Source organism: Lepidochelys kempii, chromosome 6, assembly GCF_965140285.1.
Source record: "Lepidochelys kempii isolate rLepKem1 chromosome 6, rLepKem1.hap1, whole genome shotgun sequence".
Classification (NCBI taxonomy): Eukaryota; Metazoa; Chordata; order Testudines; family Cheloniidae; genus Lepidochelys; species Lepidochelys kempii.
In genome coordinates, this window is record NC_136385.1 from 53,070,287 (window position 1) to 53,097,150 (window position 26,864).

Sequence of the window (26,864 nt, forward strand, 5' to 3'; positions counted from 1 at the left end):
CCCAACCCTTCCAGTTGTCTGTGCAGCTATTTCTCAAAAGTTTTTTAAAAAAATAGTGGACTACTTTGTGAAAGTAGCTGTCATTTATACCTAACCCTGTGCTGTGCAATCCAGCAAAATGTCCAGCCATCTGCGCCTGGTTCTATTTATAATTCTCTTTAGCGACTGACCTCTATTGGAGATCTGGTTTTAAGTCAAACTCTCACTCTGAAGCACGATGAGCCTGAATCTGCCAGCTGCTGAGGATCAGGTCCTCTCTCTAAAATAAGTGATTCCTATTATCCTGTGATTCTAGCTTCACACCTTTGGGGATTCTTAAGTAATTACAGCTTTCACATGCTGATCAGATGTAGCATTAGTTGGCTATAGTGGACCAGAAGAAGGAAAAACCTGTCTTGATAAACTATAGGAAGAGGACTTTCTCTCTGAGTCAAGCACAGGCATCAGTAGCTCTTATCCTACTTCTAAGACTAAGGGAGCAACTTGGTGTTAATGCAATGTCCCCCGTTCTGTCATATACCCTGGCAGTCACTGCCAAGCTTTTCAGACGATAACATTTTCTCCCACAGCACTTTTTCAAGCTATGTAGATGCACCACCAGTGTGATGGCCACACTAGTTGGGGGTAGGGGAAACTTTGACCAGACACAAGTAGAGTCTCTCTGAAAAGTACCATCAGACCTTTTATGCCCACCCAGAGCCAACAGAACCTTGATTTTTAAGGACTCAAGCAGAAAAATATCCACAAACAACTGCAATTTATTTATATTGAAGGAATGACAGATTGAGACAACTCTGAAAGCATCTGAAGCAATAGCTCTAGGCTGCCTAGGACTTTCACACTCTGCCTTCTGAGAACAGAGGAGAACACCCACCTGCAACCCAGCAGATGGAATAACTTAGAGAGGTTCTGGGAGGCAAATATGGGCAGCAAATTAAACATGAGTTTTCAATGCAACCACACCACAAAAGTCACCACAAAAGTCAGTGCAATCTAGGGCTGTCTAAACACAGATGCAGCATGTCTTGGAGCTGAAAATAATCCCTCTCCACATGGCACAAGTGTGACCATGCCTTGGATACTGCATTTGTTCTTGGCACCTCACTGCTAGAAAGTGTGACAGGGCAAGGCCAGATGGCTATAGAAAAGTAGTGGGAGATAGATATATTAGCTCCAGGCTAAACAAATCCCTGGTACCAGGATAAGTGAAATGGAAGCTGCTCCAGGTCAATTAAGACACCTGGGGCCAATTAAGAACTTTCCAGAAGGCAGGGAGAATGCTAGGTTGATTGGGACACCTGAAGCCAATCAGGAGCTGGCTGAAACTAGTTCAAAGCCTCCCAGTTAGTCAGGTGGGTGTGCATGTCAGGAGCTGTGGGAGGAAGTTGTGCTGTTGGAGAGACTGAGTAGTATACACCATATCAGGCACAAGGAAGGGGGCCCTGAGGTAAGAGTGAAGTGGAGCTTGAGGAAGTAGCCCAGGGAATTGTACATGTCATGTTTCTAAAAGGTCAGCTACCATAGCTGATACTATTAGGGTCCCTGGGCTGGAGCCCGGAGTAGAGGGTGGGCCCGGGCTCCCACACACACACACATCTTTGCCCCCTGATTAATCACAGACTGGGAGACAACAGAGACTGTGCAAGGAAGGATAACTTCTCCTCACCTCCCTCACTGGCTTATGATGAAAATGGCTCAGTAGACTGTGACCCTTGTCTCTAGAGAAAGAAGGGTTACGTGGAGGGTCACAGTGAGCCTCTGAGGCTAGCAAAATCCGCCAGGAAATGCGGGACCCACAGAGGCAAGGACAGAGCTTTGTCACAAAAGATATAGAGAAACTGGAGGGAGTTCAGAGAAAAGTGACATAAATGATGTGGAATTTACCCACGAAGAAAGGTTAAGGGCTGAGTATGTATACCTTAGCAATGGCTAATAGCCTACAAGAATCTGAAGTTTGAAAAGATCAAGGACGGCTAGAAATTATTTAGGGCTGCACAAAGGGGTGTGTCTAGAAGTGATAGGATGAAATTAAGAATCAGAAAATTCTTGCTAAAAAGAAAAGGATGCATCCGATGAAGTGAGCTGTAGCTCACGAAAGCTTATGCTCAAATAAATTGATTAGTCTCAAAGGTGCCACTAGTACTCCTTTTCTTTTTGCGAATACAGACTAACATGGCTGCTACTCTGAAAAAAATTCTTACTGAGTATCAAGAAAACCTTCTGTGTAGACTCCCAATGGAAGCAGTAGAATTCGCCATGTGAGAACTGAAAATTCAGCCAGAGAATGCACTAGAAAATGCCCTGGAGAAAACAATCCTGCACTGGTAGGCAAATGGACTGGACTATCTAACAGATCTTTTCCATCTTTAATTTCTCTTTGTTTTTCAACCTCCAGTCTTCCTTGGACATTTCACAGCCAATCTATCCTAGTACTTGCACATCCTGATCACTGCAGTATCTAATACAAGCATGGACCCAGCCTGACTTATATAGTTTGTGAGAGCTTAAATGGTAAAAGCACAAGATGGGATGGCTTCAGGCCTTTCTAGCAGAAATGCTGACACAGTTGGGACTGCGCTGTTAGAGATGCTCTAACAAAAAAAAACCAAAACAGATGTCTCAATTGCTTGTGTAACACATTCATGGACTGTGTAATAAAATTTAATAGCATGCTCCTTTGTCTCCTACTGACACATCCTGGAAAAGGAAAAACATATCTGTCTCGTGAAATATATTAAAACTGTTCCCTGTTGGACAGATTTTTTTTTTTGCATTGAGAGAAAAACTAGAATAAATGAATAAATATTCTTAAAGTCAGATGTTCCATTATAAATAATACAGTGCTGATTCCCCTTCCTTTTTCAATTGCTTTTGGGAGACATTCCTCAGTTCTGAATCATCTGTCATTTAGAAATGGTTTTCATGCCAGAATCTGCAATGGGAGAAACTGGATCAACTGCACTTTTTCTCCCTTCAGTGTCCTTCAACTCCCTGCTGGAGGTGCCATTTGTTCTTGTCCCATGGCCTCATTGTTCAAAAAAAAAAAAATAAAGCCACTTTTTATATATGGGGGACTGGGTGGGAGAGCAGAAAACACAATACATTATATCTAAATAATGCATCTCCTTTTCAATAATAGATTGCATGCCCAGATGATACCTGATTTATCATCACTGGTCCTAATGCAAGGCTTGCATTTCCCATTCATCCTCCTAAAATCTGACACAGTAGGGCCTATAAATGTTTTTCGTTTGTTTGTTTTTAAATTGCTTGTGTAGGCCTTTTAATGATGCTGCTGCTAAAGAAGTTGATCTGGTCACACAGTCCCAAGTTAGAGATTTGCTTCCAGTCTGACCTTTGTTCTAATGTGTATAACACATTGTGCCTATTCAACTGCTTTCAGGGAAGGTTTTTCTATTAACTTGCAGTATTGCTTTTGCATAAGGTATGTTGGTAATCTCAGCTGAGAAGCCAAGGACTGAACTGAATGAGCCGTGGAGACTGAGGTCTCTTCTCACCCCTGCTACGTGCAGCCCCTTAGGTCAAGACTGAGGTGCACTGGCAGTGGGCAGTATGGAGGAGAAGCTGCTGCTGATTCTGATGTACTTGTTCTGTAGCTGAAGAGAGGCCTATAGACTCCATTCAATATGACACTAACAAATGATGTTCCAGGTGAAGTTCATTTACAGGAGTTAGCAGATACGTGCACATGGATCTAACAGGAAAGCAGAATTCCCATTCCACAAGAAATTCCGAAATTTAAAAAAAATCATCGCAGTGAAACACTGGTGGTTGTTGTTTTTTAAAATTTCCCACCAAATGGGAATTCTGAAATTTCATTTTGATTCTTTTGAAATGTTTCTGAAGCTTCCTGAACTGCACAGAGTTCTGGCAGACCACTGGGTGGAGAGTCAGGCAGCTCAGGGAGCCTGGGAACTAGAAAGGGCTGGCTCTGGGGCAATCCACTTGGCAGACTGCTCCAGGAGCCAGGGAGCCTGGGATACCAGGCTAACTAGTGGCCTTCCAGGCAGGCTACTGAGGAGTAAGGGAGCCATGGATCTGGGAACCATTTTCCAACTGAAAATAAAAAAAATTTCTACAAAACTGGGGAAATTTCAAATTTGCTGAAAGTGAATTCCTGTCAGAAAATCATTCCAATGGAAAATTCCCATCCAGCTCTACCTGCATGAACTTCCTTCAGCTCAATGTCCTTTACAGATACAGAGGCCCTGTATGCCTCCAACCCCACTGAAATAAACCATGTTAAATAAAAATAGGTTTGATTTTTGCTTCTGGGGGTCTCATTTGATCACCTTTTATTTTTTCTGCTCTAATTTTTGTTTTGAGGGCAAGATTATTAAAATGACTGTGTCACGGTTCCTCCCCCACTCTGAACTCTAGGGTACAGATGTGGGGACCTGCATGAAAAACCTCCTAAGCTTATCTTTACCAGCTTAGGTCAAAACTTCCCCAAAGTACAAAATATTCCACCCTTTGTCCTTGGATTGGCCGCTACCACCACCAAACTAATACTGGTTACTGGGGAAGAGCTGTTTGGACGCATCTTTCCCCCCAAAATACTTCCCAAAACCTTGCACCCCACTTCCTGGACAAGGTTTGGTAAAAAGCCTCACCAATTTGCCTAGGTGACTACAGACCCAGATCCTTGGATCTTAAGAACAATGAACAATCCTCCCAATGCTTGCACCCCCCCTTTCCTGGGAAATGTTGGATAAAAAGCCTCACCAATTTGCATAGGTGACCACAGACCCAAACCCTTGGATCTGAGAACAATGAAAAAGCATTCAGTTTTCTTACAAGAAGACTTTTAATAAAACTAGAAGTAAATAGAAATAAAGAAATCCCCCCTGTAAAATCAGGATGGTAGATACCTTACAGGGTAATTAGATTCAAACATAGAGAACCCCTCTAGGCAAAACCTTAAGTTACAAAAAAGATACACAGACAGAAATAGTTATTCTATTCAGCACAGTTCTTTTCTCAGCCATTTAAAGAAATCATAATCTAACGCATACCTAGCTAGATTACTTACTAAAAGTTCTAAGACTCCATTCCTGGTCTATCCCTGGCAAAGACAGAATATAGACTGACCCACAGAACCTTTGTTTCTCTCCCTCCTCCCAGCTTTTGAAAGTATCTTGTCTCCTCATTGGTCATTTTGGTCAGGTGCCAGCGAGGTTACCTTTAGCTTCTTAACCCTTTACAGGTGAGAGGAGCTTTCCCCTGGCCAGGAGGGATTTCAAAGGGGTTTACCCTTCCCTTTATATTTATGACAGACTGCCTGAAGAGATTTAGTTAGAATAATAATATTTAGCTCTAATCATCCATATATCTCAAAGACCTTACAAAAATGCGTAGCTAACATCACCCCCATTTTGTTGTTGGGGAAACTGAGACACAGAGTGATTAAGTGACTTGCCCAAAGTCAGACAGTGAGTCGGTGGCAGAGATAGGAACAGCTAACAGGTTTCCTCATACCGTACCTTTATTCACCAGACCATGCTGCTTCCTCTGATACTCGAGTAGCTTGGGACACTCCCTCTCTCGGAAAAATGAGAAACTTAATTCAATGTAAAATAAATGTATCTTCACCTCAATCTATGTGCTAGTCACAACTGCTACTGTTGCAAACTAGCTCTTCCAGGTGATAGCTCTGTGCAAGCGCAGATGATCCAGAGCCCCAGAGTGATTAGCACATGCTTTGACAGTGCCTCCATTGAACTCCTCAGCAGCTATCCTAGAGCACTGGGATGCACTTCACAAAGCCCCATAATTAACTACATTTTCAGACCTGATCCTTATGGTATTTATTGTCATCTATATTTTTCTTAGAGTTTGTTCTCTACTCTTGCTCATTGGGTTCTGAAACTCCATGTGAACAACAAAGTCCTGATAACATTTATTCCAACCACATTTATTCCTTCTCTCCCTAATCTACACTCGGGGGTAAGAAAGTTCCTGGCTTTTGTTGGTGGAGAGGACTTAAGTGGCCTTTCTGAGTGACAATCATTGTGTGACTGGGTAAAAAGGCCAGAAAATGATTGAGGACTACCTGCCTGTCACATGGTCTGGCAGGGGATTTAAGAGAAGGTGTATCATCTTTCTGCAGCTGAGGCAGGGAAGGGGAAAGGGTTTCTGTAGGCTGCAGTACACACTGATCAAGAGAATTGCTTTGTTTGGTGCTACTCATGAGATTTTGTGTTTGATCAATGCATTGTGTCTTGAGGCAAGGGCATGTTGAAAGCTAAATTGCTTTGGGAGATATTATCCCTCCTTTCAATGGGTGGTTGTGTGTGTGCATATGCTATATGTTTGTGTGTTCGGTGCTGTACAGAGTCCCTGAGAATCATCTTTTGTGTTCCTTGAATATTTAACCTATTGAATTTTGTTGGCTTTAGGTTTCAGATGGAGGCGGGGGAAAGAGTTTTATTTTTAAATTAAGCAACTGGGCTTTGTGAGATCTACTAATGGGAAGGTGATTAGCAAGGAGGGCATTTCTGTACAGTGTGTCAAGGGGGCTACAAATGCAAGGCTAAAAATGATTTCCCTATAACAAGTTCCTCCAAATAGAAAAAAATACAGACAAATAAATTGGCTTGGAAAGATTAGATTTGTATCGATAAAAGTTGGTCCAATAAAAATCATTTACCTCACCCACATTGTCACTCTAATATCCTGGGACACTACATGGCTACAACAACACTGCATACAATAATGAAAGATTTCACCATATGCACACAAACCAAGGCAAAAAATGTTTCCATCAATAGTTATCCTAATTTACAGATAGGTAAAGTAAGAAAAATTACTCTTGAGAAATTCTTAGCAGTTGATTTAAGGTATTTACTTTGCATATTTTGACATAGGCTGTTGATAATTTGTGTTTCATTGGTTATAAAGCTCTAACTTTTTGAATCTCTTGTTCTCCTATCAATAAATAATTATTGTATCCCTTCCCCCCCACAAGGTTCCCCAAATGTGAAAATTTAATTTGATAAAAATAAAAAAGGTTTAAAAATAGACCGATATTATTCAGCAAAATTCTAAAAAAAATAGAAATTGAATCCTGCCAAGCCTAGATATAAATACTACAGCAGACCTCCTGTCATTCTGTACAGAAGCTGCGGGGCAGGGAGGATCTATTCTTAGAAAAATATTCATGTTAACTGGGGCACTTTTTATAATAAGCTGTATGACCCAATCTCCAGGAACTGGGTAACTCTGCTACTGAACTATTATTGCCACAGCCAAATGAATGAATGAATAACATATTATTGCCACAGCCAAATGAATAACAGCCAAAATCCTCTAGCTGTACAGTGCCTGTCACCATAGTACAGTATATTCCAGTTACTAGTAACCCCTCGGTTGCCAGCAAAATGGTGCTGTTATCCGGAAGTTGCTAATAAACAGAAGGCAGGTTTGCAAGGCTCCAGACAGGGAAGGAAGTGCTGGGACACGCCTTCCCTGGCTGCGGTCTTGCAAACCAGCCTCTGGGCAAGGCAGCAGTGGGAAGAGGTGCTGCAGCCCAGACACTGGGGAGCGGGGGCACTGGGGCTGCACTGTACCTCTCCCTGTGCTCTACAAGCATTGGGGCTCAGTACATCTCACTGCTTCCTTCCCTAGTTGCAGCCCCGCAAACCTGCCTGCAGCTGGGGCGTCTTCCAAAAATGTTGTTAATAAGTGGCATGCTGTTGCCAATATCGAAATCCCACTAACATTAAAGTCAATGGGACAGGACTGATTCCCAGCTAAATGCTGCTATTAGCCAGAAGTTGTCAATATCCAGGTTGCTATCAAGCGGAATCTATTGTATCTACACTCATGGTGAGAGAAGCTGGTGATTCCTGAATTCTAACCTCAGATCCAGCACAGTCACTTTCAGAGGCCTCGGCCAAATAATTCAGGGTATGTCTACACTAAAGCTGGAAATGTGCTTCCCAAAGTGAGTAGACAGATAGGTGGTAGCTCTGCTTGAGATAGCATATGAAAAATAACAGTGTAGCTGGGGGCTGAACGGATGATGGCTTGGGCTAGCAACATTAGTACATACCCAGGGGGTCCTTTAGCTAGCATGTGTTTGTCCACCCACACTGGGAAGCATGCTCCCAGGTGCAGAGTAGACATACCCTAAGTGGCAAATCCTGTCCTCCACTCCAAGGCCAAGCACAGGGGAACTCCCCAGAAGACTCCCTTCCTACAAGACTGCAAAGAACCTCTGCAGATGATCATGTGGTCACCAGGTTTCTGTAGCTTCTGCTTTTGGTTGTGTTGGAGAAATGCCATCCAATAATGGTTATGGATCAACTATCTCTACCCTCATTTCCCTTCTGTCTCAGACCCAGCAGCTCAGTGCAGACAAAGGCCCAATAGAGAGAGACTGTTCAGCATCCATTGAGTGCACACCCCCTGGCAACCTCCCAGTATCCAACTCTACCCTGTGTGATCAGTACTCTCATTATCTACAGAAGTGGCCGGGAGAGGTAAAGGGAACTAGATTGGCTGCTTAACCCTTTCAGTCTCAGTTTATGCATCTATAGCATGTCTTTGAAGCTAAAAAGCTCTGTATAAATGTCATGAATTATCGTTCCTAATATGAAGCACAAAGGAAATCATAACAGTTGATCATCAATCCAGGTACTCTACCCAGTGGATTTCCAATCCTGCTCTCTGTGCCTCTTCACAAGTAATTTTTTTTCCTGCAACAGTTCCACCAGCTAGGAATAATTAGACAAATCGATGATGTAATCCCTACTGAAACCAAAATCTTTTCATTCCCTTCCAGCCAATTGGAGCACATCCCTGATGTTTTTCATCTCCCTGCTTCTGTGAATGAGAGAGTATCCATGTGAAAATAGGCTTGGGTCACCCATTGTGATTTATTCATCTGGAGGCAATTTGGAGGCTGCTGCTTACAATTAGCCACTTGATCTTTATCAGCATTGTTCTTAGTCCTTAGAAAACTGTGTCTCTGGTTGCAACCTTTCCGGTATTTGGATGGCCTATTTAATTACACAATTGGACCTTTTAGTTCATAGGATGCTGAGCTAACTGAAATCCTAATGATCCCCACCATTCACCTTCTCTATGCACATTGAGAATTAATACATAGAACAAATTCCAAAATATGTCCCTTTGTAAATGTTATATTCTCATACGGCAGAGAATACAACCTTCATGCAGATGAAAAGGAAAACCACAGTAGTATAAAAGGTAGTATAAAAGATTATATTGTCATCACTACATCCATTTATGAAATTTGCCCAAAGCCATTCCACTTGTCAGATCTCAAATTAAGAAGGGACAGGACTGGTCAGCACTTGTATGGGTGACCTGCAAGGAAAAACCAAGTGCTTTAAGAAAATATTTGTATATGTGTCTTAAATGTAACAAAAATAATGATCAAATAGAAAAACACATCTTAATGATCTACACCTGCATTAGGTTGGGCTACAGAAAGGCCTGTTCAGCCCTTGAATGCATAAGAGAAACAAGAGATTTATGATGTTCTGTGCTGTTTGCCTGTTGAAGAAAATGAGCTCAAAACTACCAAGTGATGGTGTGAAGGTATTGGGAGGAAAAGAACTGAGTGAAATAAAATGCTGAGACAACATCCTGCTGAAGAGTGCTAGCTAAGCAAGATACTTTGATTGGCTAAAAAAAAAAAACAGTTGCTGAGCATGTGAACAAAACAAGGAGGAGCATGGGGGCAGCCAGAAAGAGAACAAGAAGTGAGTGTGATTCCCCACTGCCTTGTAGCTTATGTCATCATTCACACCTCTGCAAAGTGGGTGTACAGTGCTACCATTCTGATTTGGTAGTGTTTTATATCCACTTAGCACAGAGGTAAGTGGTTCCATAAGGTGCAAGGCAGTGAAGAATTGGGCCCACAGTGTGTAACAGCGAGGAGCACATAGGGCAGTCAGCTTCATAGATGGTTGAATCCCACAGTAGCAAAATCTCTGAGAAGAACCGTTGAAGAAAGGCAGAGGGAAACTCTTAGTACTTGGGCATGCCAGGGAAGTGTTCAATGTGACTCTCAGACTACCACAGACTTCAGTTTGTGCATTTGTACCTGAAGAGCTAGGAATTGTATTAATTAGCAGCCACACTGGCAGTCTCCAGAGAGAGCAGGGAGTAAATGGCTGTAGAGTCCCCAATTCTTGGCTACATTCTGGCTCCTTTGCACTCTTCCTGTGGCATAAAGCAACCAGGACACCATAATTAGATATTCCCCTGATTATAGATCTATTGTAATGACTTTATGCCAATCCTCCTGTCATAAATATAAAGGGAAGGGTAACCACCTTTCTATATACAGTGCTATAAAATCCCTCCCAGCCAGAGGCAAAACCCTTTCACCTGTAAAGGGTTAAGAAGCTAAGATAACCTCGCTGGCACCTGACCCAAAATGACCAATGAGGGGACAAGATACTTTCAAATCTGGAGGGGGAGGAACAGAGGGTTTGTCTGTCTCTGTGTTGCTTTTGCCAGGAACAGATCAGGAATGCAGCCTTACAACTTCTGTTAAGTTAGTAAGTAATCTAGCTAGAAATGCATTAGATTTCCTTTTGTTTAGTGGCTGGTAAAATAAGCTGTGCTGGATGGAATGTATATTCCTGGTTTTGTGTCTTTTTGTAACTTAAGGTTTTTCCTAGAGGGATTCTCTGTGCTTTGAATCTGATTACCCTGTAAGGTATTTATCATCCTGAGTTTACAGAGATGATTCTTTTACCTTTTCTTTAATTAAAATTCTTCTTTTAAGAACCTGATTGATTTTTTCATTGTTCTTAAGATCCAAGGGTTTGGGTCTGTGTTCACCTGTATAAATTGGTGAGGATTCTTATCAAGCCTTCCCCAGGAAAGGGGGTGTAGGGCTTGGAGGGGATATTTTGGGGGAAGACGTCTCCACGTGGACTCTTTCCCCGTTCTTTGTTTAAAACGCTTGGTGGTGGCAGCATACTGTTCAAGGACAAGGCAAAGTTTGTACCTTGGGGAAATTTTTAACCTAAGCTGGTAAGAATAAGCTTAGGGGGTCTTTCATGCAGGTCTCCACATCTGTACCCTAGAGTTCAGAGTGGGGAGGGAACCTTGACACCTCCTCACAGCCACCAGCATAGGGACATGATAGCAGTAGGCCCAGGTGTGTTGGAGATGGGAGTGTATGTGTGGCTAGAGTGTTCTGTGGTTCAACTATTCTGGGCTGAAGGCCTCTGTGAAAAGTTGCCATAAATTAGCTTTATAACAGGGACTGTTTTAGCCCAGGCTTCAGAAAGTGAAAAGTTGGTGAAAACTATTTTTACCCACCCCCCTGAGCTGTGCCTCCTATAAAATGCAGGACAGAATCTGGGCCAGAGATTTAACTGCTCTCACAGAAAGGCCTTGTCTTCACTAGGACAAAGGTGTATGCTTTAGTGAACGCATGATAACTAGCACAAGGTAAAATTCTAGTGAAGAAAAGAAAGTTGTGGTTTTAACATGCGTTAGCAGGTTGAAGTAAACCCCAAGCTCCCGCTACTGTTTCACCACAAGGTACCTTAAAATCAGTTTTAAAATACACCTTTTCCCAATGAAGCGAAAACTAGGAGAACTGAGAGCTCTAATCGTCCCCAGTGGTAGCAGTGCTAGAGTCTACGCTATAGATGGGGCTCAGGCATTTTTACCTCCATGTTGTCTAATCCCGCTGAGAGCAAAACTGGGTGTCAAATGGGAACTGAAAAACAATCTGTGACAGGACCAGGAGAAACAATTAAAAAATGACGAGGAGTCCTTGTGGCACCTTAGAGACTAACAAATTTATTGGGGCATAAGCTTTCGTGGGCTAGAACGCACTTCATCAGATGCATGGAGTGAAAAATACAGAAGCAGGTATAAGTACATGAAAAGATGTGAATTGTCTTATCAAGTGTGAGGTTACTTGGTAAGGCAATTCACATATTTTCATGTATTTATACCTGCTCCTGTATTTTCCACTGCATGCATCTGATGAAGTGCGTTCTAGCCCACAAAAGCTTAAACCCAAATAAATTAGTTAGTCTCTAAGGAGCCACAAGGACTCCTCGTTGTTTTTGCTGATACAGACTAAAATGGCTATCACTCTGAAATTAAAAAATGGTGCAGCTTCCTTCAGGCTTGCTCAAAACATCACCTGTTTCCCAGTAACAATACTTAGCCCATTATCATTTCAAAGCACTGCAAGCATATACACTGATGACTCCTCCCAACACTGCCACCAGGCAGCCAACGGTTATCAACTTCTTCTCACAGATGGAAAAACTATTGCATGACTTGTCCCAGGCCACACAGTGAGTCAGTGGCAGATCTGGGACTCATACTGTAATTCTGTCCTCTGTACCATGCTAACCAATTTATTTGAGCATAAGCTTGCGTGAGTTACAGCTCACTTCATCGGATGTAGCTCACGAAAGCTTATGCTCAAATAAATTGGTTAGTTTCTAAGGTGCCACAAGTACTCCTTTTCTTTTTGCGAATACAGACTAAAACGGCTGTTACTCTGAAACCTGTACCATGCTGTTTCTCCAATCCCAAAACCAAATTTCTCTCCTTACATCCATTACTATCAAGGAAAACAGGGTATCCATGATAGTAATTCCAAGTGCATGTTTTCTGCAGTCTAAGCAACTCTGAAACTCTAAGCAACCTCTTAAACATATCTATCTCCTCAACAGTAGCATAGTGAAGTAAACAGTGTCCTTTATGGTAGATATACAAGCATGGGGGGACGAAATCAGAAAAGTTAAGGCACACAAAATGAGTTATACCTGGCAAGGGGCATAAAAACTAATAAGAGTTTTGATAAGTACAATAGGATCAAGAGAAAGATGATGGAGAGGGGCCTTATTCCATCATAACTGGCCTTCTCCCAAAATGTTGAAAAATAGTAGCCATATCACTAAGATCTATGGTATTACCATAGAATTGCATTGAGACCCGTTCCTAAGTAGCTATGAAGAGACGTATAGAGCAGTAAGTCCTGCTTGTGTAGTCACATTGGATAGGTCTTCACTACAATTAAAAGTAAATAACCCAAGTTGAGTTACCCTTCTCAAGTTAGCCTAGCTCATGGGGGAGACCCCACAGTGTGCAATAACACTTGAGCCGCTGTGTCCACACTGTCCCTGCATTCACTTGTGTGTGGCACTAAGATTTTTTGGAGCACATCCCATGGTTCTTGTGATGCAGTAAACTAAGATGCTCTATGAATTGTTTCCCCCCCTCTGTGAACTGTGGGCAAACTTGTCTGTCCTTTCTTGACACATAGGAAGGAACTGGAGGACTACTGGCACTCCCGTGGACCTAGCCTGCGGCCATAGGTGTCGACTCCGTGGGTGCTCCGGGGCTGGAGCACGCACCAGGAAAAAATGGTGGGTGCTGAGCACCCACCGGCAGTCCCCCTATCAGCACCTCTCCCTCCCCCCAGTGCCTCCTGCCTGCCAGCAGGCCCCACCAATAAGCGCTTTCCCCTCCCCGTGCTTCCCCCTGCACTTTCATGGCGTGCAGGAGGCTGTGGGGGGAGGAGCAAGGATGCGGCGTGCTTAGGGGAGGGGGCAGAAGGGGGCATGAAGAGGCAAGGTGGGGTGGAGCGGGAGTGGGAAGATATGGGGTGGGGCGGGGGTGTAGCCTTGAGAGAAGGGGTGGAATGGGACCTGAGGCACAGCCAGGGATAGAGCACCCACCGACACAACGGAAAGTCGGTCCTGTATCTGTGTCCACATACAGAGAGGGCATATGAAAAGCACGTGAGTTGTGCTAATTCAAGTTTTAGCCTATACCTCCAGACAGGCCAGCCAAACTATTTAAAAGCATGGTCACATTCAAGTGAAGTGTTTTTGTGTGTGGATGGGACTCAAGTTAACTCTGCAATGAAGACAAGCCCATTAGCACTCACTTTATTACACCTCCAAGTCTATCTGTGTGGGAGGGAGCAGGGCTTGTATTCTTGTGAGTCCCAAAACAGGTGAGCAAGGACAGAGGATGGGCAAAGGGTGGAGTCTTGGTTTCACCTCCCCAGTGCACCGATGAGCGATGTTCAGCTGATTCAAGGGAAGAAGCAAGCTGGACCCACATTAAAAAGCTGCAGTAAATTATTTCCTACTTGGAGAAATGGGTGCGGGGAGCAGGGAGGTAATTGTGACTGAAGAGCGTGGCACTGCTGCGTGCTGCCCTTGGCTGTCACAGAGCTGAGCCTCAGGGTTTAGAGTGGCTTCCCACGAATCAGAGGCATTTTATTACCATTGAACTACCAAAGTACAACCATGAGGCATGTACTTGGCCTTATGATGCGCATACAGTAGGATAATGCACCTGCTAATTGAGAAAACAGCTGTGGCTCCCTTTGGAGGTACTGAGTTGCAACGATGATTTGCGTTGATCACATAAGGAGTCCAGTTTGCAAATGTGGACACCTATATTCTATCAGTAAAAAGCCCTCAATCCTAGCCTTATCTGGAGATTTGTCCCTTGAACCACAGGATTAAATGCCGACTCGTATAACCTCCGCACAAAACCCAGCACAGACAGCTGGGCTCCACTTCACCGACAGCAGGAGGCTGGGGTAGGAAGGACAAAATTTACTCCCCTTTTTATACACAAGTCAGTTAAGTATGAGGGAATCACAATGATTTTCTTTACGGACCCTCTCCAAATTCTCAAGCCAGTCCTGTGTGTATTAATTTGTATGATTACAGTGGATGGGGGTCAATTTTTCACAGGAAAACTGCTAAGGACAGCTCTGGTAGTACCAGAGGCTGTAGTGAGGGAACAGCGTGCTACAGCTGAGTCTGTTGGCTGTGCCCTTCATTGGGATGTAAAACAAATCTCTTGCTCCTGGCAAACAGGACTGAGAAACAGAAGAAAAATGGAAATCGGATCTGAGCAATGAATTCCCCATTCAGTCTCAGATCCCTGCATTTGCTCAAGAACTCAAGTTTGTTTGGTTTTGTTTTAAACAAAGGTAACAGGAAATTTCAGAGAAGAAAGAGGACAAAGTCCCTTGCTTGTCGGGCCAGCAGGCCCTGGGAGGGCTACTGAGTCAGAACTCTCAGTCCCGGGATGGAAGGAGTGGGGGAGGGAGCACCTCACTCGTTGCTCTCAAGTAGCGCTGCCATCTTTCTACAGTTTGTCCTCAGAGGACAAACTCAACTTTGTGATGTTAGAAAAGACTCCACCAATTTTTTTTGCAATTGCAGAACAAGCCAGCATTTTGTAAAACATCAACAACATGATGAGCCTGAGTGGCAGTTCTGTTCATGAAGCAACAGGATCAGATCTCTACCCAGTTTATTACCATTGCTCCAATTTATATCTCTTAAGGATTTATTACTGTTCTGTCTCTGGCTATGGCAGGGAACAACGCAGCATTGACAAGAGAAATGAACAAGATTATCAGATCTTTGCTGTCTCTAATGTCTATGACCACATGATTACTGAGAGAGACACACACACACACACAAAGCTTGATTCTGATCTCACCTATACCAGTGTAAATCACAGCTAACTCTGTTGAGGTCAGTGGAGTCGCAATAAACTCAGTGTGAAAACAGAATGAGACAAAAAGTATTGTTAATGTAATGTTAGGTTTCTCTATTTACTTGATTATCATAACATGTTCTTAAATGTTTGGGAGTGGTGTTTATTGTATTTATGGGGGGAAAGTAATGAAGCCCTCACTCAAACTCCTCCGCTGATTGGCATTTTGTTATTTAAGGTCATGTGATAGATACCATTTAATAGGATCATCAGAGTTGTCTCAATTAGTGGTTGTCTCATGCATTTTGTATGCACTGTTATTGTAGTCATGTTGGTTCCAGGATACTCGATAGAACTGAAGCAGAGCTCTGTGTCAGCTCGAAAGCTGATCTCTCTCACTAACAGAAGCTGGTCCAATAAAAGATAATACCTCACCCACCTTGTCCATTTAAACCTGCTTGACTGAATCATTACCAGATGTTTTAACATGTGTCCTCAATTCAGTTCCCTCGGCTGAAGACTTTAAACCACCATATTAACACCTCTAATTGTAAATGATAAGACAATTTCCTGGCTGCCACTGTATGAGATAGAAGAGAGCATGAGCTGTGGCCTTTAATCACTTTATTAATATCTCAAATTGTAAGTGACAGAATAATTAGGCTGAATATTGTCCCAGTGAAGCAGCTTGAACACAGTGGCCATTCCATCACGGTGACAGAATTTAGCTTAGAGGGAAAAAATGGTGCAGTGAAGTTTGTCCCATTCAAGCAGCTCTCCTTATTGTCTGGAACGATCCTATAGATTAGTGCATTTAAAACTAGACTTGACAGGGAATAATTCTGCATTGGCATGGCGAGAGTCTAGATGACCCAGTACCATACACCTTTTCCAATTCTAACTTCTGCTGAGTGTCTCACTCCCATTTAAATGGCTTTTGCTGTGCCTCACTGAGATGCTCCCTCCATCTCTATTCCTTGAGAGAATGCAGGTCTAGTTTCTCTGACTGTTCCCCATTAAAATCTTTTCAGTGCTCTAGCTGCCTTCTGTTGCAAATTTTGTTATATCAATTTAATATTCAAAGGCACTAATCTCCCCCCACACACACACCCATTTTACACCAAGGTAAATCCATTGACTTCAGTGGGATTACTGACCATTCACTCCAGTAGAACTGGAAGGGGACTCAGACCCAAGGTTTCCAGAACTGCTTATTCAATGCTGCAAAGGTGACTTCACTTTAAATATCCTATGTAGAACTAAAACTGGCCCACACTTCCCCTCAGCTCCATATCTGCAAGATCTGGTTGGTGAAAAGCTACTTTGCATGATTCGGCCTCCATATAATTCTTGGAACTACAACTCTGTTAGGAAACTACTTGACTCCTATTTTTAAAGTATTACTGCCATGGATATTTTTCCAGTTTGTCCCTTTGCTCTGAAAAATATAATCAAACTTGATTTTCTGCTTTTTCCCCCGTGTACTTTCTTGGCAAATGTTCAGGATACATTTTGGCAACTGTAAAGGAAAGATCTTTAAAAATGTTCCTCAGAAGCCAGTTTGAACAGAGACTTTGTCATGATGCTTTCCCATTCAGATGTTTGGAATTCATGCATGGGAAAAAATATCAAGCCTTCTGTATATGACAGAAAGGGTGTGAGGTGTGTGCTGTAAAAATGTTCCTCCACAGAAGCAAAAGGACCACATGCTGCATCAGACATCATAAAATCCCCAGTATTTCATCAAATGACACTGTTCCTTCGTGAATTAAATTAAAGGATTAATTTCAAGATAAAAATCATTTTATAAAAGTATTTTAAATTACTTCTTCCCTGAACTCTATTACTAAGCATCACTTGGACTGCTAAAACCAAAATAGATGTTTGAATCTCTGTTTTTCACCATTTATTCTGTTTGCTCTGTGGATTGCCCTGTGGAACTAGACAAGTTTATACCATGTGCAGGGGGACTATTGCCCCCTTACTAACAGTCAATGGGGGTGTTTTGGTTGGCTAGGTCCCAGTACTAAAAGGGGAAGGGTCTATGGGAAATCAGGACCCTGAGACTGACAGTCCCCAGGAACAATGGGGAGAGGCCAATGCTCCAGATCAGCCTGAATGACAGGGCGGGTAGGCTAATCAGGGAGTCAGGAGACCAGGGAGGTCCTGTCCTCCATGTGAGCTGGAATTGCCTGGGTCAGACAGAGTGGAGCCAAGCTAAGGAGATAGCAGGGGCCCAAGCTGAGCTGGGGAGCAGAGCTGTGCCACATCCAGAGGGACCAGAATAGCAGCCCAGAGAGAGTAGACCCTGTCCTGGGAGCAGAGCTGCAGCCCCAAAGCTAGAGGCACAGCCCAGAGAGAGCAGACTTGCCCTGGGAGGAGAGCTGCAGCAACCAGAGCCAGAGGGGCCAGAAAAACAGCCCAGGAAGCAGGTCAGTGCTGGGAGCAGAGTCACAGAAGCAGCCTGCAGAGCAGATCTGTCCTGGGAGCAGAGCTGCAGCAACCAGAGCCAGAGGGGCCAAAGAAGCAGCCCAGGGAGCTGGAGGCAGAGCAGCAGCAGTAACAGCCATGCAGAGACAGAGTGGTGCAGCTGGGGCTGGAGCTGGAGCTGGGTGCGGTGAGCAGCTGGGGAGACCGAGGGAGACGCTGGGCAGCAGACCCAGCACAGGGAGATGCCTCAGCTAAGGGGCTCTGCAGGCCAGGCTTCGATCATAACCGTGACAGGGCGGGGGCAATACTGAGAAGAAGGGTCCTACCACTTAGAGCCTGAGAGCTTATGGCCACCACCAGAGCAAGTGTCCAACCCACAGCATTCCTACAGCACAGCCAGGGCCTGAGAAGAAGGCCTGGGACTTACAAGGAACAGACTGTGAACTGCCCTGAATTCCAGAGAAACTGTTTGTGATGTTCCCTGCCACAGAGCGGGGTGATGTGTTTCCTTTAACCTTTCCTATTTTTCCTTATTCTTTTTAAAATTAATTGTTGATTAAATAACTTGCATTTGCTTTAACTTGTATGTAATGGTCAGTGGGTCAGAGAATTGCCCAGTGCAGAGAGAGTACCCTGGAGTGGGGACACCCTAGCCCCTGTCCTAGGTGACCACAGCAGGGTTAGGGGTCGTGCCCCCCAGGAATCCTGGGCCCAGCCTTGTTGGGGTTAGGAGGACTGTGCCAGACAGAAGAGTGGAAGGGGAGTCCTCAAGGGCAGGGAGGGTAAAGGAAGTAGGAGCGAGAACTCAGATCCTTTCGCTAGCCTACTTCACTGGGGTAGTGCAGAAGCCAGGAAAGTTTCCCCACAAGCGTGGGACTATTCCCCCACTTACACGTTTATGTTTAGTCAGTTTCACTTTCTTGCCTCTGACTCTGGTGTTTGATGAGATGAAGCTAGTCATATGAATGAAATAGTTATGGAACTGTAAAAATCTTACTGTACTTCACCTCCACTTACAGCCAGGGACATAAGGGGCTAATGCCATTGCAGTGATGCAACTCCACTCAAGTTGCTATACCAGGGGATGAACTTGGCCCTGAGGAATTTTATGAAATCTACATCATGAGCAAAGATGTGAAATCATGTAAGGACGGGTTTATAATGGCTTACACAGACATAAAATGAAAATCTTGATGGGCAAACACGGCATAGTGGGCTTTCATTCAAAGCACTACCATTGTAAGCTGTTTCAATCATAAGCCAGATACCCCCACATTTCAATCATGAATCAAATACCTGGAATTCCACCTGGCCCAATGACTTGAGATATTGCTGATGCAGTTGACACAGCCATTATCTTAGTATACATTGCACAGTTCTTATTCCTCCTCAGCCTTAAATTCTTCATTAGGCAGAATAATTTACTCAGGCATCAAGGATAAAAACAGCAAGAATGGATATTTGACTTGATCTCACCTGAATCCAGTTATTTTACCACGTGCTTGGTATGGTAGAAACAAAAGCTCCCCCATATGAATAAAGAGCTAGAACTGGGACCATCCACCTGTACTGGATTAGAAACTACCATTTGTTTGATCTGCCCTGAACCTAATGCTTGTGTCAGTGATGACTGCTATTGTTCGACATTATTGTTGCCTTAAGGGCAGGCAGAATATCTCTGCCCAAAAGGTTGCCATTTGTTAAAGCAATAGCATCAAACCTGGGGCACTACTGAAATAGGTGGTGGTAGACGAGAGGAACCCTGCCCGGAAGATTCAAAATGGCTGCTTGGTTACACATCTCTCATAGTAAGCATGCTCCTTTATAAGTCTTCCTGTGTACTGTTTTTTCCAACACAAAATACTTTCCATATACTCTCTTTATGATGAACATAAAACCCTTGCAGTCTTCAATGGCAATCCTAATAGAAAGCAGGTGCTATGCCTTTAACGGAGCTCTGGGGAGCTCATTACATCCTCCATTACTATAATCAACATACACATAAAAAATATATAAACAGTTACCAATTGGCTGAGTTCATGGCAGCATTTGATCACATGCAAACACAATGCCTGTACTCACCGCTTTCACAGTGATTCCCAGTATAGCCTGCCAGACAAGCACATCTGTAGGCACCAACTTTATCAAGAATACATGTTCCATCATGATAACATGGAGATGAAGAACAAGCTGCAAAAGAAGAGGCAAGAATATTCACAGTCTTTCATAAGGTTTTTATCTAACCAGCTAGCTACTGTTTTCTATAGAACTCATCACAGTAGTTTCTAAAGGCCTCCCAGGTTAATTAGATATGTAGGGTCAAGTACTCAATGGATTCAAGGAGCCCTCCAATCTTCTTCCTTCCTTGCTAGAAGGAAGATCTCGGGATGTGCAACTTTTTACTGGTGGTTGTTTTTCCTTTTTCTTCCATTATGGCCCCCATCTTTCTATCACTTCTTTCGAGTTACAGTGGGTTCACCTGAGGGGTCACATTATTTCTATCTTTTACATACTTCATTCTGGGCTTTGTGATCAGTATTTCCCTAAAGGAACATAGCTATCTTCTTGGGTCATGGATGCAAATGCAATGATTGATGTTCCTGTGTCCTCTTGACCCCTATGATGATCTTTTAAATCAGGATTATGATGACCTTGAACTGGCAAAGGAAGCAGGTTGGGAATCAGTAGGTTGGGATGCCTCTTGGCACAACTACCCAGCTGCAATTAGAGAAGTGGTACAAATAGATCAGATATTTTAAGCATAAATGGGTATCTACGTGCATAGCTAATTATTTGCACATGCACCAGGCTTACTAACATGGGCAAAAGCCACTGTGCTACACACACTTTTGGGCACCATGCCTGCTCTCCCTTTTTAAAAATGTACCCTTAAAACTACAAATAAATACATTTTAAAACAAACTGCATAAAGTCAGTTCCTCCTCCACTTATCTGCAGAGATCTGGATTTAGGCCCTCAGGGTTCTGTATTTCCTCTATTATAGCAGAGGAAAATCACTAGCTCTTAATGGGATGTAACACCAGCTACACTTCAAGCGGTAGTGAGGTTCTCAACCATTTCAGAAAAAAATCAACCTGAACTCAGATCTTACCAGGTAGAAACTAGTGATCAAATCATAAAATTTAGATCCAGATTCAAATAGGAACATCTCCAAAGTCTGCGAAGTTCTGGATCTGATGTTCTGGTTCAGATCCATCATAACAAGGTACGCCAGAGCTGTAAAGTTTATATCTGGATCCAAATTGAAGAGTTCACCCCAATTTTCCATAAAAATGCTCTTGCCACTTTTAGAGGACTTTCTAAAGGTTCTTCATAACTTTATTTGTTGAACTTCTAGTCCATCATTGCTACAAAAGTATAAAAAGAGTAAATTCTAATTCACTTATAGATCACAGTTGTCTATCAACAATACACCGATTACACTTTAACATAAGGGAGGAATGAACTCCACCACTAAACAACACTGATGGAGCAAAGCAGGGTCGGTAATGCTCTAGCTGCCCCCTTAGACCACAATCTCAGCTAGGACGATCAGTTTCAGAGGTGGCACTAAAATATTCAAACTCTCTCTTTGATGAAACCCAGAATGGCACACGACAAATCAGCTAATTCTTTTGCAAAATTTTTTATTGAAACAGGCTTTTCAAGTCTCTTTGACCCAGCTGGTGAAAGAGAAACGGAACTCCACTCATAACGTCAAAACCAGATTTCTGACACAGATTTCATGTGGAGACGTAAAGCTATTCGTATTTAGGTTGGGCAGTGAAAGCCACTGCTGAAACCTTGCACAATCTCCTTAAAGGCTTGGATATGAGGATGGGGGGGTTATTCAAAGGGTGACTGAGGAAGAGAACAAATTCCTGAAAAGCTTTTACAAATGATCATTTTGTTGTTTCCTGCTGTTCTAAAATGACATTTAAAAAAAGAGAGCAAGAAGAGGCTGAAGAGCCAGGGAAGCACTGATATTTTGCAACCAACAGGCCATATCTTCCTGTCAGTTGAAGTCAATGCAGTCGAAACAATGGTATGTTTATTTATCGCTTCTGTCTTGATAGCACAAGCCACTATTTGTCTGCCAGTTTATTCTGTGGAGCCAGTTGTGTCAAATGAATGAGGATGGGTGCTGGTTATTATGATAGGTGTGACACACAGAAGAGCTGATAAAAATGAATCTTTATTGCCTGGCTTTGGTCATATGACATGGAACCAGGTTACAAAAGCTTCCTCCCCATGTCCCGTGACAGGGGTCAGTATCCACTGACTCCACTGGCTACTGGTGACTGTCGTGATTCTCATTAAGCGAGACCCAGCATTATTTCTAATCTGTCGTAGTACACTATGCCCTTTAAAAACCTAAAACACAGAATGCACCAGAACAGCCACACAGTGACTTAGACATTCAATTTTTGCTCACAATTTTTGCACTTTTGGGGAGTTTTTCCTCTGGTGGACTAGGATTTGGCCCAACTTCCCAATGTGATGGGTATCATAGAAGTATCTATAACTAGTTAAGAGAGAGAGTTGGAAAACATTTTTTCACAATAGTTGGTTTTGGGGGGAGGGGGTGGGGGGAGTCTTCCGCTTTCCAGCTACATTTTGTTTCAACAGAACATATCCATCCAACTCACATAACTAGAATATTCCCAGAACCTTTCTATTTCCATGGACACACATTCTACCAAGCCCACCCAGCTTGCCTCTATTATAAATATAAAGAGAAGTTAGCACCTCTCCCTACCTATGGGATTTTGTATTGAAATTAATAATGTTTCATGAGTAATTGTTGCCAGCAAATCAGATGGGAATCCCCTCACCTTCCACAAGGGGATTATTAAAGAAGGACAACCACACACAGGAGCAAGGGGAATTATCCTGCTCACTTTATTTCAATCTTCTTCTCTTCCCCCGTCTTTCACGTCTGAGGTAGCTTAGTCATTTCTGGCCACTGTCACCAAAGATTGGATTACCCTTTATCCTTGACACAGTGTCTGTTGCTGCACTCGGGTGGTTCCAGTACAGGTCGTTCAGCGGATTAAGCTGCTGCTTTTATTAACTAGCTGTCCACTGGTCTTTCCTCTAGGGACATACCTTTTGCAGATTATTTTGCATTTACCTAAATTCTTCTGACCATTTGGTCTCGATACTTCCCCATGTTTGATCAGTGTCATTGTGTCATTGAGCCAACTTCTGCAAAATCTATCCCACATAGGGTCCTCAGAACAAAGGTGACCCCCATTTCAAAGTGCCCCACAAGGGTGGACATGTGTAAATGAAAAAACTCTGCTCTCACTGCATGAGCCACTTTTCCTATCTTCTTCCTTCCAGTGCTAAGCTGCAACGAATACCATAGCATCCCTTTGGGCCATTGCTCAGTCTTGGAGTGTGTTTACCTGATCCTGTTCTCAACAATCAGGCAGGTGATTGACCTAGTGAGCCCTGTTCAGCCTATTACATGGATGTCAGCTACTCCCTGAGGCTTTGCATTGAGAAGGGTTTCAGAAGACTGAATGCTGAAGCTTGCTGTATGCTGCCAGAGCTTTCAGTCCCTCAGCTTCCCTCCACCCCCGGCCACATACATTGTATTCTTCCCCATGAACAGAGTTGCTGGCTGGGTTAACACTTCACATAAAGAGACACAGTGAGAGCTTCAAAAGCTTTTCAATTCAGCTACTCATCAGGCCAGGACAGATTCCTAATAAGGTGCACAATGAGGCCTCCCGACAAATTCTCACCCCTTTGCCTCATGCGCTGCATGGATTACCAGGCTTGCAGCCACCCAGTCTCAAATAAATACTATTAAAAATGGGGTGGAAATAAAGTGCAGACCAGTGCTAGCACACTAAGAGGTGCATGCTGAGTAGAGAAAACGGAATCAATTCATCCTACTCCATAGCAAAAACGTTAGGCCTAGGAGTGTAGGCAGTCTTATGCAACATCCCCCACACCAGGTTTCTTTGGATGGAGGCAACTTTTGTTTTCCATCAGCCCTTTCATTAGCACAGTGCTAGCTCTCATTGTCCAACTGTTCCTGCTGTGATTGTGATTGTATTACAGGGAACAGCAAGTAGACAAGTGGGTTCAGTAAATGCAGAAATGGGGCAGCAGATTAGCTACTGCGTGTATGCACGTTTCAGATTGTTAGCTGCACCCTTAGTTATTAGTAACGGCTGAACCCCAATAGGTTTGGCCCTCAGGTGTGGTTTAGCTGCAAAGATTACATGAACTAACTGAACTTCTTGAACTAGATTGACGGCTCATGTGACCCCATTAAATCTGGGACACTGATGTGTGTCCGGGGTCTCGTATGTCTTACTTCAGGGAGGGATTGGGAAATCCTAATGTTAGCTGTTATAGATCCTGTAGGATTTTCCTATGGCAAACCAGCACACACTGGTCAGCCTCCTCTGCTAAGAACTCTATGGACAGGTTTTATAGACTTGCCACTTACAAAGAAGGCACAAGACATGTAGCCCACTTCAGATCAGAAGGCAAAACAGGAGCTACCAGCATTCCCAGTGTCCCTTTGCAGGCAGGCAGAAGGGGCAGGGAGTAACGCAGAGGGGAAGGTGTTACCCCTGTGTAAATGAGATCAGACTCAAGCCTAATACGTTTAATAAATAGATTGGAATTTTGGAACCCAACTTCTTTCACTACAAACATTTAGCACATCATATTATTCACTGAAGGAGAAATTGAAAATGTTTTTGTGTGCTTTTTATATGGGAAGAGCCTTCTGTATCTGCCCTATATAAACAATTTTTTTAAAAAGCCCTACTGATCTGAAATGTGAAGCAGCAGAAATAATTAGAGCATTTTCACATGGGTAATACAGCAGAAATGTAACAGGTTTCTACCATTTTAAACTGCTTACTCTGCTTCCACATACTACTTCAAACAACTATCTGACTGCAAGGAACTGTGCACAAAAATTCCATTTCATCACTCATTCCCAGTTCTTTGGTGCAAAAAGAAACATCGCAAACCTATGAAACTTCAGCCCTAAACTGTTGCAATCAGTTAAGTCTTTGCACAAATAATGGGGCTGGGGTCTACTTTAAAAGAGCTTCATTTTAGCAAGCCGTATGGTGACTTTGTACCTTCACTGTACCTACCTGTATAAACTGCTGTTGGCAACACAGCATGAAAGTTTTTAATGAAGCAGAACAGCGAGAAAAATTAGTGAGACTGAATTAATAAGAATAAAATGCAGTGTGCTTTTTTTTATTCCTTTACCTGTAATTTCTTCAAAGATAGCATGAAACCCATCAAAGTTCTTGGATCCGTCGGACTGGAAGAGAACATGGAGTGAGGTCCCCGTGCTTCGGATTGGAGGCGGCCTGTCATTGCCACAGAAACGCTTAATTATCCTGCTATCTATATTGTCCCCATCCCGGATCTCCACATAATCATACTGGCACATGTAGTCAAACTCCAGGCTCAGCATGGCAAACCTGAGGCAGAAGGACATCAAAATCAGACTACTACTCTCACCTGGCTGGACTGTGTTTCTAATTCAGTTCAGAGTCTACTGCCCCCCTACAGAATCCATCTAAAGGAGAGGATAACAGCTGGATACACTGGAAGGGCAGATAGCTAAATTCCATTTTGGACTTTATTAGTGCTACTTAAGTGGTTGCGTTCTGCATTTAGAAACTATGATGATAGGTCCCTTATAAATAAGACAGAAAGAGACAGACTGGGAACAAAAAGAAACCGCACTTTATTTCAGATCAGAAGACAAAACAGGAACTAATTGTCAATAGCCAGTACTTACACCATTTGTGTAAGGGAGAAGGGACAGGGGTTAACGCATACGGGAGAGGGAGATAACGCAATATCCGGAGGCTTTTACAGTAAACGCTATCTATCCTCTCGCATCAGCCATGCAGCAAGGCTGTCATTAGTGAACAGTATAACATGCTGCTGCTAGCAAAGCACAGAGCCAAAATATTCAAACTGAATATGAATGAAAACCAGACAAAGAGAGCTAATAAAAAAGAGCCTTTGAAGAATAAGCATTTACCCAGGGTGCTGTGCTCTAAGGATTCAAAGCTCTGTGCCTGAGAGAGCACCACACCACTAACCACTCAGCAGAATATTTTAAAAATGTAACTTTTAATCTTCCCAGTCTTCCTGAAAACTCTCAACTCTGTAGACCGTGTTTATTTAAGGGATATAATGGATCAGACTGAGTCTATCATGTTTCCTCTTCAAAGGTAGGCTGAATTGTCTGGCAATCTAACATTTTCTAACTGAAGAGAAGGGGAAAACGCACAACCAGTTTGGTTGTTCAGCATGCTCCTACAGTTGATTTCCCCTGACTGTCCTCTTCTGGGGACTCAGTGCCTTCAGAGCGTAAGGAATCCCATGTGATGTGAAATGGCTGATGTTCGTCTATCCCCTCCCATCAGACTAACATTAATACACGCTCACGTGTCTTCGTTCAGTACTTATTTTTGTGTTTGGAGTAACAGCTGAACCTCAGCTGGTGTAAATCTGCATAGCTCCATTGAATGAGCAGTTGAATGGAGCTGTACCAAGTTACACCAGAGGAAGATATGGCCCAGAGTTTTTGTAAGGGTCTGTTGGAAGGTGGATTAGAAAAAAATGGCATCTGCTTTCAATACACATCAGAGATTAAGTCACGTCAGTTTCACTTAAACTTCATGAGCAAGTTGGTGAGTCCAAATTCCAGGTTTGTCTGACATCCTATTACCTACCCATGAGATATCAAGTTACCAGCATGACATCATCGAAACAAGCTCTCTTTGGCTGATCAACCCCCAGGATTGCTCTTACAGAAGCAATAATTTCATACAAATTAACCTGTTCATGCTTGTCACACGTCTGAAGCCAGGTGAAAACAGGATAGAGTTTAGGGCCCCTACCTACAAATCCTGACA

General features: G+C 43.1%; 1 protein-coding gene across 3 annotated transcripts in view; it reads right to left on the reverse strand.

The window, feature by feature from the left end:
- PAMR1 (peptidase domain containing associated with muscle regeneration 1) overlaps window positions 1-26,864 on the reverse strand; it is a 68,608-nt gene that overhangs the window by 13,931 nt on the left and 27,813 nt on the right. For all 3 annotated transcript variants that reach the window (XM_073350663.2, XM_073350664.2, XM_073350662.2), the window contains exons 5-6: window positions 25,195-25,412; window positions 20,023-20,130 (exon numbers count right to left, since the gene is read on the reverse strand). In XM_073350663.2, coding sequence (XP_073206764.1) covers window positions 20,023-20,130; window positions 25,195-25,412 — 326 coding nt within the window. The remainder of the gene's footprint in view (window positions 1-20,022; window positions 20,131-25,194; window positions 25,413-26,864) is intronic.